This window comes from Lissotriton vulgaris, chromosome 3_1 (genome assembly GCF_964263255.1).
Source record: "Lissotriton vulgaris chromosome 3_1, aLisVul1.2, whole genome shotgun sequence".
NCBI classification, from domain to species: Eukaryota; Metazoa; Chordata; class Amphibia; order Caudata; family Salamandridae; genus Lissotriton; species Lissotriton vulgaris.
Window position 1 is genome coordinate 299,382,349 of NC_141689.1, and position 21,598 is coordinate 299,403,946.

Consider the following 21,598-nt stretch of genomic DNA (forward strand, 5'->3'; position numbering starts at 1 on the left):
CAGCAGTCAGTGATTACCCCACTAACGGGAAATCCTCGGATTTCTGTCAAAATAGGTAAAAACAGAAGAAACCACTGGCAGCATCTCGTATGCAATACTAGCCCTATGGAGAAGTAAAATGAACCAAAGGATTCGCCACCAGACTCAGCACTCCGTTCAGAAACCAGAAGACTATGCATCGGTGCCCCCACTACATCTGGTTTCAGGCATGTCCTCGCAAATGAACCAAGATGTGAGGGACAATCCAGTCTTCCCTTTTCTGTTGCACACCAGGACTCTGTTGACATCATCTCATCTTCTGTCTCCCTCTTTCAATTTCAAATACATATTTCTCTCTTCTTTTGTGGTCTCTTTCCTTCCCACTTTCTCTCCCACCCTTCACTCTCACTCTGCCAAACTATCATCTTGTGTTTTCCTCATTCTTCCTTTGTCTGTATCATCTTTCTCAATCTTTCTCTTTTACAACATTTGTTTACTTCATCCTCTTTTCTCTGGTTATCTCTTATCTGTCCCTCCTTTCTCCTTTTACCGCTTGCACCACACTTCACATCTTTCTGCCTTCATACTATGTTTGTCTCTCACCTCCCATCCTGGTTATTGTTCCTTGTGTCTCTTACAGCTAGATGCATCAAACAAAAATCCGCTCGCAAAGGGGCAAATTCTCAGATTCAGCCCCTTTGCCACCGGGATTTTTGCATTTGGGATGCATCATCCCAAATGCAAAAATCGCAAATTGCGAAATCGCTAAATTGCGATTATTTGCATTTAAGGAATCTCAAATTGAGATTCCTTAAATGCAATCCATGAAAGTTTTAAAAACAGAGAATTCGCTAATAGGGCACGCAAATTACCATGAAGTACAACTTCATGGTAATTTGCAAAAACTTGGAAAAATGCACTAAAGTGCACTTTTCAAAGTTTCATATTGCGCATACACATGCTCTAAGGGCATGTGTGTGCGCAACATATGTGCACAGATCAATTTCAGGGGGTGCATCAGGGTGTCCTTTGGACACCCCTGCACCCTTGAAATCGCAATCTCAATATGCGAATCGCTAATTGCGATTCGCAAATTGAGATTGTCTTCCCATTCATTCCTATGGGCCTCTAGGCCCATAGGAATGAATGGGGAGGTATTTCTTAATTGCGACTCGCAATTTGCGAGTCGCAATTAAGGAATTCTAAGAAATCGCTATTTTTTAAGTGATCTCTTGATGCATTCCATTTTGCTATTCCTTAATAGCGAATCTGTATTTTTCGCTATTAAGGAATTGCAAAATGGGTTGTTGATGCATCTGGGGGTTAGTCTCCTTCCATCTAACATGGCCCTTTTCACATAGAGAGGGCTTTCATCAAGCAATTATGAAATGAAATGAAATACCAGTATTTGTAAAGTGCACAGCTACCTCCGAAGTGGTGTCCCGGCGCTGGGGGCCCTTGGGAAGATTAAGCGAGCTATTGCCCAGAGTCACATGGTGCTGGGCTAACCTGCCGCTGGCACCGTGGATAGAACCGTGCACCCCATGGACGGAGTCAGACACCCCGGCCGCTGCCCCACACCTCTTCCCTTACTAGAGTCCACCTCAAGGAGAAGTGACAAAGGAAAGGAGCTCCAAATAGATGACAGTTTAGCATAAAGGGCCATATCCAAACCAATTGTAGTTGAACATAGAGAGTTTGGAATGGCTTCAGGAGGTGGCCCTCAGCATCTTGTTGCAGAATATGGCTACATGTATCTGGACGGTTATGGCAGCGCACTCCCATGCAGGGTCATATATGAACAAGGTAGGGGGGGTAAATTGACCCTCTACTTAACCAGAGAAGCCATTATGCACTCATTGTAGCATGTACAATATGTTGGTAATAGACGCATGGAATAGACACTGCAAGGATAAGAGGAACCATATGGGGCATCATGAGCCATGGAGGGATCCCACAAAGGCGAGAGCAACATGTTTGGCTATACTGCCTATTTTTGTGATGAAAGTCCACTTTGTGCCACATATGACCTCAAACAGGTCTCAAACAGAGCCTCAAGCATTCAGTGGGGGCGCCCATTGTGGTAATCCAATAAAAGAGGAGGCAAAATGGACCCGGTGAGCTATTATCAGAACCTCCGCTTTTAATCTGTCGAGGTGGGGGTAGTTTACTCACTAAGCGAGGCCCCGTCTTTGATACAGCAGGTATTCCTAGAGCAATAGATTAACTAATATGAACCTGAGAGTCATCAGCACGCATGTGCTACGTACTGAAGACAAAGCGATATGGGAACATTTGTTAGGGCACGCAACGGGTCGCTCAGGTGGTCTTGGACAAAACAGGGAGTTTCATCTTTTATTTTGATTTGAATGAACGGACTCTCTGGATTGTTGGTTCCTCAGTTGCTCAGGAGGCCTCCAACTGAGTGAAAAGAATGTTTAGTCTACCTTGCAAATGGACAAAGGCCGGTTGAAGAAGGGTCAAGGCATATGGTCCATATACTGATCAGTTCTCCCCCTAATGTTCATCAAGGTAATTATGATCCGCCTAACTGAAGCCCAACTGGAAATTATTGATAAGCTTGTGGACAAAGTTGTGATGGTTTTTTAATAAGAAGCTGGTTTCACTCTAAGCCACATAACATCAATCAAGCTGAACACTCCAGTGATAACACATCAACGTGCTGGCTTCATCATTTCACAAGTATCATGTTAGTCTAAGGTTATCTGTGGCCAACACAAATGCTGCCTTCTTATTTCAAACCATAAAGTACCTTGTAACACTACTCAGTGAAGTAAAAGTAATGTGATTCTCTACGATTTTGGAATTCATCTTAGTCCAACACTGTTAACAGATGTTCAGTGGCTAGGCGGTCTGAAAATCCCACCTTTCATAATGTTTCTTGTATTAAATCAATCTTCTGATTAAGTTAATCTGTTAGGAAGTCAGCTTTCAATTGGTTTAACTTTTGCTCTGCTACAAGTCAAGAACCAAGAGATGTTGAACCACGCCCTTGAGAAAACTAATTTCGGAACTGCTGCTTAAAGTACGATTGTCAGTCCAGATGTGGAAACAGCCAATAGTATTGCCACTTAACGGATGTATGACGTTACAACGCATGCTTTTACCAGGCATGCCTTTACAACGCAGTTTTTACAACGCATGCCTTTACAACGCATAGTGCTTTGGGGAGCTGGATAGTGAATAGTTTAATTTACTATTCGAACTCCAGTCCCCGTGGATAGTAGGGAAGGTGTTGGATAGTAAATTAAACCTATTCCCTATCCTAGAGCGCCCCCCAGCGCAATGCGTTGTAATGGTTTGCGTTGTAAAAGTTGCGTCGTAAAGGCACTGCGTGGTAAAAGTTGTGTTGTAAAGGATGTTTCCCCCACTTAACATGTGTTAGGGTAAAATATGGGCAATTTTCGCAATGAAGAAATTATGTGCCATAGTTCATGATAAGGAGTACATTTGATAGGATATGGCTCCTGTTTGTAACACAGATGAAGAGGGCCCAGATAGTTGTGTAGTGGGCTGGGGTCCATCAGCTATGTTCAGATGTGCTTAGACTTTCCCACATCTGTGATCTTACCTCCCCGCTCAGAGACAATTATGACCCATTTTCAATTACCCCAGCAACCATGGTCCTTCCATAAAGCTACGCAGGTAATGGACACCTTTGGGGAACTCCAAGTGAAGTTGCCCAAATTGGTTCTATTCCCAGTTTAATGTGAAGTGCATGCCTCTGAATGGGCTTTGCAGCTCAGGGTTGAGTGAGAAGACTTAAAGTATGTGGGTAGTAACATATCACACAACAAAGAAATATGCTGGTCACTCAAACCACTTCCTGTAAACTCAGTCTATTACAAATTAGTCGGTTCAACTGCAAAAAAGCCGCTAAGGTAAGCATTCATTCTTTCTTTTTCATTTCTTCATTTTCCCGACATTCCTCATCTCGGATTCAATACCTAATTTGACACTTCTCCTCTTTGAGGCCTTTATCATTCTGCATTAGAGGCACAAATTCGCCCCCAAATCTTGATTCTCTCACCTCTGCCTCCATTGGCATCTCAGATCCTTGAGTGAATATTCCATGCAGCTCCTTATATCCTCCTGGTCCTAGTCCGACCATCAGCTGGCAATCTAGCAATCAGTCAAGAGTGTAATAGCTGGACTAACTTTAACACGTGCTGCCGGCCCAGATAATCTACCTGCAGTCAGTATAAAATCTAACCCAGACTGGTGGGCAGATTTCTTCTCAAATATGTTTTTGAGGATACTAAATACAGGAATTGTGCCAGATAGTTTGAAAGGGGCTATCATTAGAACAATACATAAAAAAGGTGATGTAAAGTCCCCTAACAATTATCGCCTAATAAACCTCCTGGGTATTGGGGGGAAAGTATTCTCCAAAGTAATGCTAGGTCTGCTGAAAGATTGGCCAGAAGATAACTTGATAGTAGCCCCAGAACAGGGTGGATTTAAAGAAGGGCATTCAACGGTGGACCCCCGTTTTGCTCTCTGGGCGGTCGCGTGGAAGTCGATAGGGTATAGGGGTAATTTATTCTGCTGCTTTGTGGACTTCCGCGTGGCATTTGACCTTGTGGGTAGGGAGGAGCTGTGGTAAACCTTGGTAAGTTACAAAATACACAGTGATCTGCTAGCCCTTATACAGGCCTTACACGCAGATAACTGGGCCCAGGTAATCTTGGATAAGGAGGGAGGATTGTCTGGGATGATCCAGATTGGAAATGGCATGCGGCAGGGGTGCGTATTAGCCCCTTTGTTTTTTTCCCTGTTCATAGCTGACTTACCCCAGAAATTAAGAGGTCAGAGGGGCTAGCCCAAAATTAGGAGGTAACCATATATCCTGCCTGCTATATGCAAATGACCTGGTGATTGTGGACCAGACAGAGATTGGTCTTCAGTGAAAATTAAACATTTTTAACGAATACTGCTTAAATAAAAAATTAGTAGTGAACATGGAGAAGACCAAAATAATATGTTTCGGGAGAAGCAAGATTAGGTTCCCTTGGTGTCTTGGCACAGAATTACTCGAGAGGGTAACAGAGTATAGATACCTGGGAATATGGTTTATGAGCAACCTGAAATGGTATACCAATCTGGAAGCTTTAAAAATGAGGGCATCAGCTTCTGTGAAGGGTCTAAAAAGCTTCAATAGTGTTTATGGTAAAATGTCAGATAGGCCGGTTATACAGGCCTACCTAGCTATGGTCCCCGCACAATTTCTATTCGGGGCAGAGGTACTTTTTCTAAGTGGGAAAAAATGTTGGGAAATATCCTAAAAAGCTTGTTCTCGTTGCCAAAATCATCAATGGTACAAGCAGCAAGACTAGAATTACCTCTTGGGCAGTAACCGCCAGTATGGCCCGAATACGTTTTTGGCAGCGCCTAGGGTCAGGGGAGCCCCCAAAAATTTACCAGTGGTGTAGAGGCAAAATTGCCATTAGTGAGCTGTCCTGGGCGAAAGAAACAAGAGCCCTATTAAGAGAAGTGTATGGAGTGCTGGGATTAAAGTTATGCCCACAGCTAGGACATGCAATAATAGGCAAAAAAGAACAAAAGACACTGGGTTCCGACATGTCCTGTATATATGACCGAGAGTATCTCGTGCGGAAAACATCGGTGTCCCATGTGACCCAGGCTTGGGAATCACAAGAACATTAGTATCCCTATTTAGACAGGTTACCGAACTACCGTCTAAGACGTGAGGTACTAAAAGTGCGAATTGGGATAAACCCTTGCTACACAAATAATGGGGTTAAAAATATCATGATAAATAGTGATGGCAACTGTACTCCCCTGTGATACTGTACATATTTTACTAGACTGTACAATGATTTTAGATATACGAAAGGAGATTTTATGCCTGATATTAAAAAAATATAGGATTATGAATAGGACGCAAGCTGCTAACCTTCTAGTGGAATTGACAAACTTAGATATTAGCCTGTGCTTTGGGGAAATTTATGAGCAAAATTAGGGTGTTTCTCCAGTGTACAGAGTAACAAGTGCAAGTAGTTCCCTTAGTATAAAATGAGATTGCGTTTTTAAAGGTTAATAGTAATGTACGTATTTTATTGAAAGGAAAGGATATATATGTATGAACTATGGTGATTTTAATAATTTTAGGAGGATACTTGATTAGTACCTAAAGGAGCTGCGCTATCTTTTGTGTAATGATTATGTGTTACATTTTCTATGATTTTATCATGTTTATGTTTTTAAAAAGGTTTATAAAATGTAAAGTGTATACTTTTATGGTTGTAACAAACCAAATAAAGATTTATTGACTGACTGACGGACAGTCTCTCCCTTCTTTCTGTTCTTCCACCAATCTACCACTATTTCTACCTCTCAAATCCTTGCACTGGTCCGTAGGACATCTCCAGCGATACAGGATTTATGTCCTCTCAGTTCCTACTTGAGAGGAGGCTGATCTCTTCTGCCACAAACCTTACTGGGAATGTTGCAATTTGGAAAGCAGTCTGAAACTCTCTCGTGATGCAAAAATCCAACCCATAGATACATGCTTAGGTTAGGAAATATGCATTTGTAGATGCTTATACGAGGGCAAGCAGGACAACTCAAGGAAACATATGTTTAATTGAAGACAGCTACTGAGTGTTATGGTACACATTAAATAACAAGGGGTCTTTTCATGTACACATGGTATATGTTATTCCCCTAAGAGCTGATATTTTGGAACAAGAAAAAAAGACATCTTCTGCAGCCTTTCCAAATAGATTTTACAATTCGTTAGTTGTCAACTAGTGCCTATATCTGGAAATAATTTGCTAACAAAATTGGAGCAATGTGTCACGCACAAAGTTTACAATATCCTTGCATTTACTGTGTCCTTTTTTTCTCATAAATGTTGCTTCTGCCTTAAATATAGTGTTTGATAATCAATGATTGAACATTGGAAATGTTTCATTATACAAACACCCAGAGCTCCAGAGGAATCTTATTAAGGCAATATTAACCTGTGTCCCTCATCTCGTGTACAAGGCTGCAATTTTAATATTGGCACCTTCGCCCTGACAGACGGAGCCTACTTGCTATCCGACTACTGTGAAATGTGTGTTACTTGTTTGTGTAGGCTTTTACAGGTCATTGGGGTGGGGGGGGGGGGGGCGGTCACACTTCAAATATAAAGAACAAATGGGCTGCTATAAGTTCAAAGAATGCCGTGTCCAGGGAAGAAACAAACGTGTCCGAAACCTAGCCTCAATAAAAGGGCTAGAACAAGGTCACACATTTCTGGCCAGATAGGGAAGCTGGGATATGAGTCTAGATTTTCTAGTTGCAAAGTAGATAAAGCCACATTTCTTTCCTTTCTCCTTATTTTTTTCTTCACGATATCCATCCTTGCCTCCGTCAGTCCCATTCTCCTTTCTTCCTTTGTTTCAGCATGCCTCTCTCGATTCCCTTTCTTTTAACCCTTTCACCCTATCATTTCTCCCACATTCCACTCTTCCTTTTTCCATTCACTCATTTCTGTCTTTCTTCTTTCTTCCCCAAACCCCTTTTCTCCTTCACTCATCTATTAACTCACTGATAAATTCACTCTTTATTTGATCTAACTTTAACCATGTTATCCCTCTTGTGTCTTTCCTTACAAATCCCTTCCATCATTTATCCTTTCACATATCATTTGCTTCCGTTGTATGTTTCCTTCTTTTCATAATCCCACCCTTCTTCTTGCAGGTCAGATCTTCAGCATAAGCCTAGGAAGCAGCAAGCGATGGAAACTTGAAAGAACTCTACAACATAAGGACACTCTCCGGCAGATACAGCAAGCCTGAAAGGCATGTTAAAGACAAAGATGAGAAGGCAATCATAGGTAACAGCCAACAAACAATGAAGATGGGTAGAGCACTTTGAACTGCTGAATAGTCCTAGGTGGTGAAGTCCGGCCCGTTTGTGGAGCTTGCTGCACTCTGTGGAGTAAGGGTAGTTGCGAAATGTGGAGCAGTTTATCCCTGCTCTCACTCTTCAACATCAAGTTGGCGAGCACAAACTAGAAAAATCCACCACCCAGCGAGATTTCTCAACGCAGGTGGTCAGATTTTTCAATGTAGGTGGTCACTACCGCTTCCGTTGAGAAACCGTCCATTCGCGTTGAGAAAGCTACCGCTCGGGTAGAAAATCTACTCAAGCGGCAAGAAAAGAAGCAGCTCCTTCTTGTGCTGCACATGGTACGGTTTGCACAAGCTCCCATGGCTGAAAATCAGCACGAAAGGCATGACCAAATACACTCCGCCGCTTGCGGAACTCTGCGTAGCGTGGCAGAGTTTTTTGGTCATTCTATAGAGTTCCAAGTAGTGTAACTCCGCAAACTCCACCCAGGCCTACTGCTGAACTAGCCCACACTGAAGTCTCTACAAGACATATAACCAGCTGACAAGGACTTGGCAATTGACTGCAGTAGATCCACAAGGAAGAAATACGGCAAGCCATCAAACATCTGAGAAATGGGACGGCAGCAAGACCCGACAACATTCCTGCAAAGGCACTGAAGGCAGACATTGAAACAACAGTAGACATGCTCTACCCAATATTTGGAAGGATTTGTGAGGAGGAAAGGGTTCTGTCAGAATGGAAGGAGGGATAGATCATCAAGACCCACAACAAAGGTGACCTGAGTAACTGTGCAAACGTGCAGCTATCCACAAGCTCATTCAAGATTGATAAATTCCCACTGTAGTTGGGATACAGCTAAGCAACAACTGCCAACAAGACAGAGTAATTTACATTGAAGCAAGAAAGACCAATGCCTTAGCTGTTTTATATCAGCTATGCTGAAACATGTTTTCCCAAATAAACTCTGTGTAGAGGCCCACTTTAGGGGTCCAGTTCCAAATAAAGTAACACCTTAAAGGTAAACAAAGGCTAGATGTCACAAGAGGTGCCAGCCGGGAAGGGCCAACCTTGAAGGTTCCTATATGATAGAACAGATAATTTAAGCATTCTGCATTCAGCCCGGTAGGCTGCAAGATCAGTCGATATTTTAGTAACCCAATGGGCTGCTATGACCAAGCCTTGAAAGCATATATTCCATATACTTAAAAAAGTGTGTGGTAATATGCACCATATTGGCAATTTATCCTAAGATCGTTCTTTAGAAGGAGCATTTCTCCAAAACCCAGTGTTGAGGGACGGGTTCATTCCAGTATTTCCTTAATTGGTCCAATATATGGCTGATTTGAGCATTTTTTAGACACTTGTTTATTCATGCACTCGATCACTCATCCATTCTAATAAAGCCATGAATCCATCCACTCACTGATTCATGCATTCTCACTAACGCAACCACAATAAAACCCACACAAACTCAATATATACAAAGTAAATTAAAAAAATACACATAGAAAAATAAAACATGTTGCCATCTAAACACAGCAAGAATATGCTTGCAATAACAAACCAAATATAGGAGCAGCTGCCTGTCTCGCCGTGTTATTATACATAGTCTATCGTTTTAAAGTTCCATCATCGTCATCACATTTAGAATCAACATGTTGGCAACCTTGGACTAGTAAAGCAATTATACACTATGGACAGCAGCATCCCATAATGGTCGTCTGGTCTGGAGAAAGTGGCAACATGAGATGCGGCACACTACAGACTAAACGACTGTCAAGTATGTGACCACTTAGCACTGCCTGAGGAGCTGTGCAAGCTACTTAAGAAACATTTACATTTAAAAAAAAGAACAAGCAAAGAAACAAAAGGGCAACTATAAAATGAGGGAATTGAAAACTATAGGACTGGCAAACCAGCCCTGTCACTGAAGTGCACTCATTTTCAGGGGGATGTGCACGTGTGATCCGAAAATGGCCTCATTCACAGGGCAAGAGAGTCAATGACTAATCTTGACTGAAACACTGCCCTCGGCAGTATGCTGCCATGGCTGGAAACAGAATGTAAATGACAGAGAGACCAATGGCAGAAGAGGACTTTCCCAAAGACCCTCTATGTATCTATATGGATAAATATTTATATACATGAAAGCATGATTTCTTTTTGGTTACAAGATCATGGCAGATAGATAAGCCTGACAGCCTTCTGAAAATATTTTAGTAAGAATTATTACAGTGCAAATCTTCTCCTGCCAAGGTTTGTTAAAGAGGCAACCAACACCAGAATCATTCTCTACAAAAGTAATCTGTGAGATTTCATGTAACAAAATACCTGACTGCAGGCTTTAAATAGTGCAAAGCAGTCTACCATTAACGGCCTATTGATTTCAACAGAAGTATTACTAAGTACAAATAAAGCCTACCTCCGTTGTCGTAACTTGTCATAAAACAGATCAGACCTATGGCATCTGAATTATTTTTTCCTAGAGAACCAATCAAGCCTACTTTCTAATTGACTGGCCACCATAGCCAACTCAGGGCTAATGTATCAAGATTAAGCTTTCCAACAAGGCATCATCAGCCAAACAGTCATAAAATTACAAAAGTATGCAAAGTTACAGTTATAAATCAAAATACTATCTCTCCTAACAAGGATTGTTAAAGTGCAAATCTTCTCAACCCGCAGTTTGTGAGAGGGGTAACCAACAATAAAACCCTCGCCAACTGTGTTAATGTGTGAGTTTCCATGCAACAAAATATCGATTTGTAGGCTTTAACACAGAGTTATAATAAGTCACTCTTAAATACATATTGCCTTTAACATATGCTTTTAGCACTAAATATGTCCCTGCCTTCTTCGTACATTTTCATAACAAGCATTAAGGCCTATAACCTTTATTATTGGTTTGCCACCATGACCGACTCAGATGCACCAAGATGGTTATAATCTTTCACACAACGCAACTATCAGGTATACCATACTAAAATTACAAATCTGTACAAAATTGAAGTTCTAAAAACATTACGAGAGCGTAATAAGAATGATCAAAGTGTACAACTTCTATACACATGGTTTGTTTGGCTGGGTCTCCAACACCAAAACTCTTGCCTCCTGGCTTTGTCATAATGTTTCTTAAGGAATAGATCAAAACTATGGAATCTGGCACAACTTTTTCCAACAAACGAAAAAGGACAATAGCCTTTACCATTGCCTTGAAACCATAATCAACAGACCTATAAAAGTGCATATAAAAAGGCAACCATCAGGGTGCTCGGACTGCAAAACAACAAAACATTCCTCATGACTGCCATCCTCTCATCTGTGCTGCTGCCAGAGGAACACCAAAAATGATCTACTTATCCAAGACAGGTTAACAGCATTACAGTGCCATGTGCTTGACCTTGAAAGGAGGTCAAGCTTGATCCTATTTAAGCTTGCTAATTTGTGGTGTTAGTGAGTGTGCGTGGGTATCCATACTGCTGCTGGTACAGGCAGCTAGATAAACAAAATAGTCACAGCTATGTGGTGGGGAAGCATTAGTTCTGTGAAAGCACACATCTTCTACCCAATCAAAACATGTATTCCTGTCCACCGACATGTGGGTGGAGCCAACACCCCTCCCTCAAATACTCCTGAAAGCACCTTTTTAGGTTGATCACAAAAGGTCTGACAACAACTGCACTGTCAAGCTAGCTCTGAACTCTATTAAAGGTGATCATTTCTAACAATGTCTAGTATTGCCCAGAGTCTGGAGGATAACTTATCTCGCTGAGCTATTGATGCGTATTGTTTTCATCCTTAATGTGACCATTACATCTGCATGACCAGAGCATCCCGAGCGTGAGATCATTTCTTTCATCATCTTCCTGCTCCGACATGTTATTTCTTTAGCATCTGCTGCATTGCTAGGCCATTACAGAAACCAGAAAAATATCCCAAATCTAGCTGTCTCACAAACAAAAAAACACTATCTTGAGAAATAGTCTTCCTTGTTACACATCAAAAACAAGACATCGGTGCTGCCTTCCTCCAATAGCATGATATTTCCACTGTACTCAGTGATGCATTTTTTGTTGTTGCGGGATTTGTAGAGCACACTACTGCCCAGAGGCGTCTAGCTGCTAGCTGTTTCAGCAAAGCAGAGCAGAGAGACCACGAAATCACAAAGACCTAAACAGCCAGGTCTTTAAGGCTTTCCTGAAAGCACAGAGATTAGGTGCCGTTTTGATGTAAAGACGTAAGGCATTCCATGCCTTAGATGCTTCCAACACGAAACTCTTGACCCACATCACCTGGCTCGTTTGAACCTGGGTAGTCCAGCTAGCCTGGCATTAGCAGAACGTAGACTTCGGGTGTGAAAATACCACTTGAAGCTCTAAGAAAATCAGGGCTAAGATCATGAAGAGCCTTATAGGCTAGACAGATCACTTTGAAGGTGACTCATTGCTGATAGGAAGCCAGTGCAGGTTTTTGATTTCCTGAGCTACTAAGCGAAATTTGGGAATTTTGAACGGAAGTCTGGCTGCAGCGTTTTGAAGAACTTGTAATTTGTTTATATTGTATTTATGGGTATTGAGAAGTAGGCTATTGCAATAATCTAATTTCAAGAAAATCGGGGGAGTGACTAGAGTTTTTTGCAGTTTATCGGGAATCAGAGGCAAGATCTTTATGATCATTCTGAAGGTGCAAAGGGTGGAGGAGGTGCACTTATTCACCTGATCAGCGAAATTCAGTTTGTCATCGCTAATCAGCCCCCGATTCTGAACTTTATCTACCGAGGCTGGGATAGAGCCCATAATGGCCGGTCAAGCAGAAGGATGATTGGGCTCAAAAAAGTAGGCATTCAGTATTTCCTACATGGAGTTTAGACAGTTTGAGTTCATCCAGAGATGGACACCTACCTGTAGTCGTAGAATCCGACCCAAGTGCCCGCCTCGTCATTTTCAATGGATACGACGATTTGGGTGTCATACGCATAGGAGATCAGGGAAAACCCAATAGTTCTTATCAAATTGGCAAGAGGAGAAACAAATAATAAAAAGAGTAGGGCTAAACGACGACCCCTGGGGGACCACCCAAGGAAAGGAGAAAAGGACAAGAAGCATATTTTTCCAGTTTAACATTTTCTCGCGATCAAGCGAATATGATTTAAGCAGATCCCAGGCCGAGCCCGAGATCCCACAATTAGCCAGCCAGCCTAGCAGCAACTTGTTACTGATGATGTCAAAAGCCAACGAGAGGTCAAGCAGGCTGAGGGCTGCCCCTTTTTCCTAATCCAATACCGGTCTGATCTCTTCAGTTGCCTTGATTAATGCCATCTTGGTGCTATGACTGATTTGAAAGCTGAATTGGGTGGTGTCCAAAAGCTTATTGGATTAAAACATGCCACAAGCTGGTTGTTAATACCCTTTTCAGCATATTTGGCCAGTAAGGGGGCAAGAGATGGGGTGATAGTTAGTGGGATCCTTCTGGTTTAGCAAGGCTTTTTTTTAGGAGAGGAAGCAGTGCTGCTTTCTTCCAGATGGAAGGGAAGATACACCTGATTAAAACATAGCTTGGAAGATAAAAGTTAGTTTGGTCGCAATGACCTCTGCAGAAAGCTTGGCTACATTAGGAAGGCAGGTGTCACAGGGAGAACCAGAAATGGAAGTTCTCAATAAAATAGTAATATCCTCTGTGGATGGAGCAGTAAACTCGTTCAAGATATTAGCTGAGTCAGAGGGCAGGCTGGAGATGTCGTCTGATAAGCAGTCAAAGCGGTATTGTTGGTAAAAATTCCATCCAATGTATGACCGGCCTGATGCGTTGCACCCTGGACTATTTGGTCCAAGCCAAGAGCGCAGAAGGTTTGCAGAGGTATCGGGATCTGATGTGGCCTGCAGGTGAACATTAAACTCACTGAGGACTGTGTAATTGGAGGATAAAATAAATCCCCCCAAAAGGCTGGTTATCTCTTGTGGAAAAATATTCTTAGTACCAGGAGGTCGATAAAGGGCCATGCCTTTGAAAGACTGTTGTTTAATAACCTTAATGACAAAGGAGAGTGTTTAGCAAAAAGAGAGGGCTGGCAGCAGGTGGCATAATGATATGAATAAAAGCCAAAACCCTCTTTCACACAGTATTCCTTTCGGATCCAGTTCCACATCAGTATGCTTACAGAGTCTGCCATGTTCAGAAATTAGAAAGTCGGACTTTAATGAAATTCACAAACAACCTACATGTATATTTTCCAGTGAGACCAAATCTCAGACCCATTACAAACTATTTTACTTAGCTTAGCATCTCCATTTCAAATCATAGTTAATGCTCAAGAATCCATTGATTCCTACCCAGAAGCCAGTATCCATCAGTTGCATGTAAAAGAAACCTCTATAAATACTTGTGCAAACTAGTATGCTTCTCGTAAAGCCGACTGAGGAACACAGCACAGCGTCTTCATAAATTATCAGAATTTCTGGACAACTATCAACGTACTGTATAGATTCATCAATAAGATTTTTTTCGCCGGCCACAATGGTTACTCTTCGGCATGTTCCTTGCAAGTAGTGTCAGGGAAAAAATTCTTGTCTGGACTTTCAAAGGAGGACTATTTCTTCTGTTTATTCAGTAAAAAGGGGTCTATCTTTGGTCCTATTCCAGAATAGTTTTGTACTTAGAGTCGGTTGTATCCTGTAAATTAAAGGCTTTTCCTGAGGAACATTATGAGAGACGTTAATTTAAGAGAGACCCTATTGTGACCTGTCAACGCCTTGCTTCAGGGACAGCATTCAATCAAGGGTGTACCTCTGCGATCAGGACCCACCGTGCTGTAGGGGTACCCTATATTTGAGCTTTCTATACTTAACTGAGTAGCAAAAAAGAAGAAATACTGTCGTCATTCGGACTCCTTCTGTCAAACAGTCTGTCTTTTTCTACACCCTTAACTCTAAATGCAACATTATTCTGAAAATAGAATTTACAAATCTGCTCTCTGCCACTTACACCTGGTAGGAAAAGTACATTTAGTGAAGAAGGATTTCAGGACAGTTGTGCATGCCCTTGTTTTTGTACACATTAAAAGGGGCTGGAGGTGTGGCCAGGTTAGACAGCCGACAGGACAAGCCCTTAGAGAGCTCCATATCCTTACAGGTAGGATCCTATATGACCCGGCCTTTAGATTCAGCTGCTGGTGCCACCCACAGACTAGGGTGCATCTATAACCCTCTTCGATTACTACTGGCGGGTCCCCAACTCTTTGCAGACGCCCCTGCTGCTTTGGAGGTCGGGAGCACCCAGAGGCCTGGCGGGCCGCTCAAGGCAGGCCTGACTGTGTGTCGATTTTTAGCCCTGCGGTAATCTGCCCGGGGGAGCCGATGGTGATGCTAAGTGACTTTGTCCGGGCCCACAGCGATGTGGAGAGAGGGGCTCATGCCCAGCCACTGGTGATCCCTGGGGCCCTGGAGTGGGCCCCCATGGTCGACATGGAGGCCTTCCTCATGGCGACCTCAGCGGCAAGTGCTACATCAGCCCGCCTGGCCCCTCCCCTTGGTGTGATAAGTGTGGGGGAGGCCGGGGGGAGTGGAAGTTGCGAGCCAGCCGTGAGCCTGACAATGTTATACTGCAGGTGTTTCTACCTTGTGTGTGCCACGAGCACCCCAGGTAACGGAAACCCTCTGTTTGCAGCTGAATCCTTTTCTGGATTCACATGCTGTGCATTATTACGCCATCTAGTGTTTGGGTCCAGAATAGTCTTTGTTGGGGTTTTTTTTCCCCTTGTTTGGGGCGTCGTCTACCACTGTTTGGTGCTAGGGCCATCCAGACGGCAGCCCAGGAGTTCCTGTGTGTGATAGCCATCTTCAGATTTTTTTTCCCACTGTTGAGTCTGGAATCAAAGGGAGACTCTCCAAAGACTTGGAAGAAATCCCCGAAAGAATCACAGAATTTCACTAGACACCACCGATCATCGACTATGAACACAAAGGAGAAACCCACAACTTTCGGAACCAAGGGCCACGAAAAGAAGGCACAGGTTTAAATGCGTGGATTAGGCTAAGTCATCCATTTATTGTTGTTTAAAGTCTTACGTGCACTCTTCCATTACACAGATGCGGATGTCATGCATGTTTGATCTCTGTGACACAGTTAATAATAGCGAATGTTGATGTTTTCAATACAGTTTTTAAAATAAATAAATAAATAAATAAATAAAAGGGGGGGAATTGCTACCGTAGCAGATCCTTTTGAACTAATGTGGCCCAATTGCATCTGCCCTTTAATCAGTTGCTTGCCTAGTATTTGGTGCTACCATTCTGGTGGACGTCCACTGGCCTCCTGTAGAGGCCTGAATTGCTTTTCAGATAGCTAGCGTTACATTTAAAGCTCTTCACTTTGATCAATCAATATCTCTAGAAGACTATTTTTAATGGCTCGCTGTGCACGATGGACACAGAATAATTTTGAAAAGCCCTCGACCTCGAAAAAAGAAACATTTGAATCTCCCATCCTTGTGTTGGACCAAATTAACTGCACTCTCCTGGAGGACATTCGTCTAGCTTCTGGATAATTAAACTTTCAGAAGACCAAGAAGTGCATTTATAAATCTAGTTTTATAAATCTAGTTTCCCTACTTTAATTAATGGTATTACTGTATGTCTGGCTTTAAATAACAGATGTTTGTTCTTACAGTTGCTTTGTATTCCTGTGTAGTTAGTTTTGTAAACTGCAAGAGCGCCACTATCTGAATTACATACACTTCATTGTGCCTTTCATTTTTGGGAAGCATAATTGTGAACTGACGAGAGAAGTTAAGTATTAAACTATCTTTCCAACCTACCTTCCTGTTGCAAATCGCTGAGACAGTCCACCAATGTGTACATTTGCACACTGAACAAATAATTTACACTAGAGAACATATTCCAGTTGAATAATTTATGAGACACACAGTTCTGAGTCACCTGGTATTTCCTCCTGTTGGGAAACTATTGGAATAATTTTCAGACTACAGAAATAACATTCAACTGATTGCAGGCTTCACAGTAAGAGCCAAGGGTTGATATTTTCATGTTCATTCCACAGAGAATCAATAAATACTTTCTTATACAAGTGCATAAAATGAAAAAATATATGTTCATCCCACAACAATTTAACTGACCTATTTCCATCAAACTCTCCGATCGCGCTCCACAGATGATACGTGGCATGGGATTGTTTAATATTAACAACTTCTCCCTAACACACATTACGATGCAATAACTACACCAGCTATCACCCTGGTTTGAACATAAACAAAAGCAACAGAAATAACAATTCACATATACTGGCCATAAAAAAGCTAGTACTATCGAGAAACATTTTTAAGTGCGAAATATCATATCTGAAGAACTTTTCTACTCACACTGTGTTAAAATAAAGTTAACACTACGGACCCTGCAGCAGTCCAAACATTCAATTACCACTAATTGGGTGACACCAGTGGTCACCACTCTAATACCAGTTTTGTGATTTTGGAATCTAAATTTCAAGTGAAATGAACATTTTATAAAGTGTAGCAAAATCTCACCATGATGCAGGATGCACAATACATCTAGGTATGTTGATCTTTAACCGTGGAACAAAACTTACCTGTGCAAAAGGGTCATTTGGTTTACTGCCCAGCCTTCCACCATCTGGCACACGAGAGGGACATGGTGAATCCGGATACGAGGACTCCACCCCATGCAGTTTTCTATCCGTGTCAACGTCTTCCCTTGATAAATCGGAGTGCAGGCCGTCCACCTCCATCGGGGTGTGACATCCATTCTCTGGCTCTGAATCTTGGTCTCCTTTACTGTCTTTGTCGTCCTTGTTGGTGGCTGCTCTGGCGATGACGCCAAACTTTCTCGTCCTTTTGCCATTCTGGAGGGCTTTGACACTTGGTTGTGAGGTAGGAGACGCTTTGGGTTCACATATACTGCTATTGTTTGAACTTGAAGGAGGAAGAGGGGCTTTGCGTTTAATGCGGCGCAACATGATCAGGTAGATGGATCCGCCATTCCAACACTGTTCGGCCAGGTAGCTGCAATAAAAGGAGACACATTTTAATTAAAAGGGATTCAGTATGTCTACATACAAAGACTTTGCATAGGAACTCATATGGTGCACTGGGATTTCAAAATACATAATCTCCAATCAATTCACAACACTTGCCAGAAACCATAAAACAGAATATCTGGGATATTCGTACGCAATAAACGTCTTGTTCAGTTGTGAAGAAAACAGCCAAGAAATCTTTCAGGAGTTGACCATCTGTAATGGAGTCTATGTATAACTATACTTCACAGCAGTACTTATGGAAACAAAGAGGGAAAGTACATAAGCCAACATATTGATTTTCTGCAAAAAGTTTACCCCTGCATTTCAGGTCTCATCGTAGGTCTGAAGATGACCCACTCAATGATAAGTGTTTTTTGACATCATGGGAGTCAGGTGGCGAGTGTTGAATTTAAAAACTCAACTCAGAAAGAAGAACACATATCAACACAAGGAAAATGAACTATGGTCTCAAGAGGCAGGCTACTTCTCTATCGATACCCTGACAAACCCCAGTTTCAAATATATGTACATGGCAGGTGCAAAACCATCACAATCACACCGCTGTGTAGGGTAGTTCTTCACTTTTTCCTTTGCACCAACAAAAAAATCAATCAACAAGGCAACATTTGTGAGAAACTGCATTTGCATATGAAATGCTTTCTCTATCTTAAATAATTCTTCTTAGAGTCCCTGCATTCAGTTTTTGTATGCGGAAACAAAATGCACAACTAGCTATCTGTTTGGTTGCCAACACCAGAGGAAGGACGTGCACTTAAACATAAAGAAATGAAGAAAGAGAGCTCTTATTTAGATCTACAACCGAGTTTGTGCTTCTCATATCCTCCAGGCATACTGAAATCCAGAGGCGGCGAGTGCAGCTATGTGATGTCATGCCTCCTCTTTCCATTCATCTATCACTGCATAATGATGCACCGCAGGTGGGCCATGGGACATGCCGCTGGAAAACTACTGGGCCTCGTAAACTAACCGTGCATAGGCTGTAAAGCGCGCCAGCCCTCCTACTTATATTCCAATAACTCCTGCACACATGAGAACATCCCTATGGGTCTAAGAAGGTTTTCCTTTTCCTGGTGTTGGCAGACTCATTTTCAACCTTGGTCATAGATCTGCATGGGAACACTTTCCCTCCACAAATACTTGAAAGCTTGGAAAGTAAAAACAGAGTTTTATGAGCTGCCATAAAACCAGCCCTTTTCACTAGTTCAACATGTTTCTAACCACATCCAGACCAGATAGAAATGCCTCACGCACCTCAAATGTCTCTCAACCACACAGAATTAAATTGTGTAGCAATTCGGCAGAATCGTACTTCCTTTGTGTAGTGGCCTAGGGGTGCAGCCTGAGGAAATCGGTTGCATCTAAAGTGTTTTCGATATGCTGAACTGGTAATCACGTGATTATTTCATACACTCCTACCTTACCTTTCAGGCACCAGACTCACTAGAGCAACAACTCAGTTCAAAAGTAGTTCACAGGAAGTTTATTTAGGGATACAGTACAAAATAACACTATATAAATTAACATCGAACCTCATAAAAAATCACTGAATAACATAAGCATCATAATATGCATAAAGCGATAGACTCCATTAAAACATTAATTTAGTGGACATTACATTCATGATCTATAATTTGTGTTAATGAAGGAATTGCTATAAAGCAAAATAGCGCAACTGCATCAGGAACAAAAAATATAAAGAAATAACTGTCAGCCCTTTAATCCTCGCTAAAAGCAATAGAGGTCAATTCTTCCACTCGCCATCTAACTTCCAAAAAGGAGCTCCTGCTTTGTGTATTTCATTTTAGTTAACTAAGAGGTACCTGCTACAAAAGAAAGTGAGCTTTGTTAACCTGTGACCACTCCTCCACAGATTGTATTCTCATCCCCCCAAAAACACAACTGATGAACTTCTTGGAAAGTCTGTATATTAATACCAAACTGATTTCTTTCAATCCTGGACATACTGCCAAGGGTGTTATTTCTGGATCGCGACTGCACACAAGACATTTCATGTCCTGAGCCTTTTCTAGATGCCACCCACCGATTAGTTAGAAAAAGGTTTTATTGCTTTTTCCACAAGAGATCACATTTTCAAAACTTTTGGTGGACACAGTCACCTGTAAACTTTCCGGACAACCCCCTTAAATACCCACCCAAAGCCCTCCCACTGGGTGACGCCCAAGTGCCAAGAAAGAGTCATATGTCCCCAGCCTTCCAAGTTCCCAGAGGAGTTGAATCTTAAGACCATGGAGGAATCAGTTAGCCCACAGTGAAGTTAAAGTTTGGGAGAAAGTCAAGACTCTATGGTCTTTGATAAAGTAGGAAATAAGTGGGAACATGGTTTCACCTTCGTGAGGCTTCCTTCGTTTACTTTGTATTGTGCTTCTTGGGAGTGAGGTTGGTGTCAATGGTGAATCTGAGTGACATGGCATGGGATGAAAGTTAGGGTTTGAATCCATCACAGTTCATGCTACTGAAAGAGGATTTTGTTTTTACAGTTTGTGATCCTGGTAGAGTTTTTCTACTTCTCAACTAATTGTCCCACCACCTTAACTACACTCAGGGTCGAAGAAATGTTTTAAACCAAAGTGGAGCTTACATTTTGAACAGAAACATGAAAATGTTGATAGTTGATATTCACCTTGAAGAAGTTAAATATTAAATATTAAGTGATAAAACTATTAAGTGGTGTATATTGCTGTCAAAATAACCAAAAGGATGAGGTTATGTACACCATAGAATTGAAAAGTATATATTAACACTCTAGCCTGTTAGCAAAAAAAGCAGAGGTTAAGTTGCGGCTCAGAGACACTAAAACATTAATTGGTTTCCTACTAGAACCACCACCAATACAGCAGCCTAGAAAACCTCCTCAATCACTTGGGGCCTGATTTACATTTTGGCAGACGATTATAAATCCAAAAATATTCAATGGGATTTATATTTTGGCGGAAGAGGTATCCATCATCATTGTGATGGAGTAACACGTCCGTCGAAATCTAAATCAAGGCATGAGCACAAAATGTGCATGAAGTATCATCTTCCTGCAGTTACTGAACTTTATGTGTGCAGTGGGCATGCGCCACCTCTAACAACAGCAAGATGGGTTAGTGAGTGTAGTCCTCAATGCAGACAACTGTGCATGCGCCCCCTAAAGAAGGCAGGACAAGCCAATCATCCTTCCAATGTTGACAAATCCTTGGGTTGCAATACAGTAACCCTGAATAAATCAATATCACATTGTAGCTAAAGACACCAGATTAGGCACTGATAGTTATAAAGTGCAAATCTTGCTAGGAAGGAATGAAGAGCTTTACATTGCATGGGGTGTTAGAAGTTGATAGACAAAACTGTGCACATTAAGTGGGGATTGCACAAGTATATTTCTCAAATCAGTTTTAGGTTTCGCCTCGCGATCCGCTGCGCAGCAGCGTTCGCGCAGGGCGAAAACATTTGTTTACCAGTATGGCTGTTCGTCCCGCCTCTGTTTCCCATTGGTTAGCTCCATAAATGGAGGCTCGCCATTGGAAAACAGAGGCGTCAGTCATTTTGCGAGGCGACTCGTGGGCGTTTCTGAGAATTTTTCTCATCCGGCCCCTTTTGTCACGTCAGTGCGGCGGTGGGCGGGGTTTATTTTTTTGTTCGTAGAGGTTTCTTTTCG

The 21,598-nt window shown here is 42.0% G+C and overlaps 1 protein-coding gene across 1 annotated transcript in view; it reads right to left on the reverse strand.

The window, feature by feature from the left end:
• Positions 1-21,598, reverse strand: part of PDZD2 (PDZ domain containing 2) — a 997,171-nt gene that overhangs the window by 467,119 nt on the left and 508,454 nt on the right. Inside the window, exon 2 of the mRNA XM_086960493.1 lies at positions 17,467-17,899. Coding sequence (XP_086816619.1) covers positions 17,467-17,899 — 433 coding nt within the window. The remainder of the gene's footprint in view (positions 1-17,466; positions 17,900-21,598) is intronic.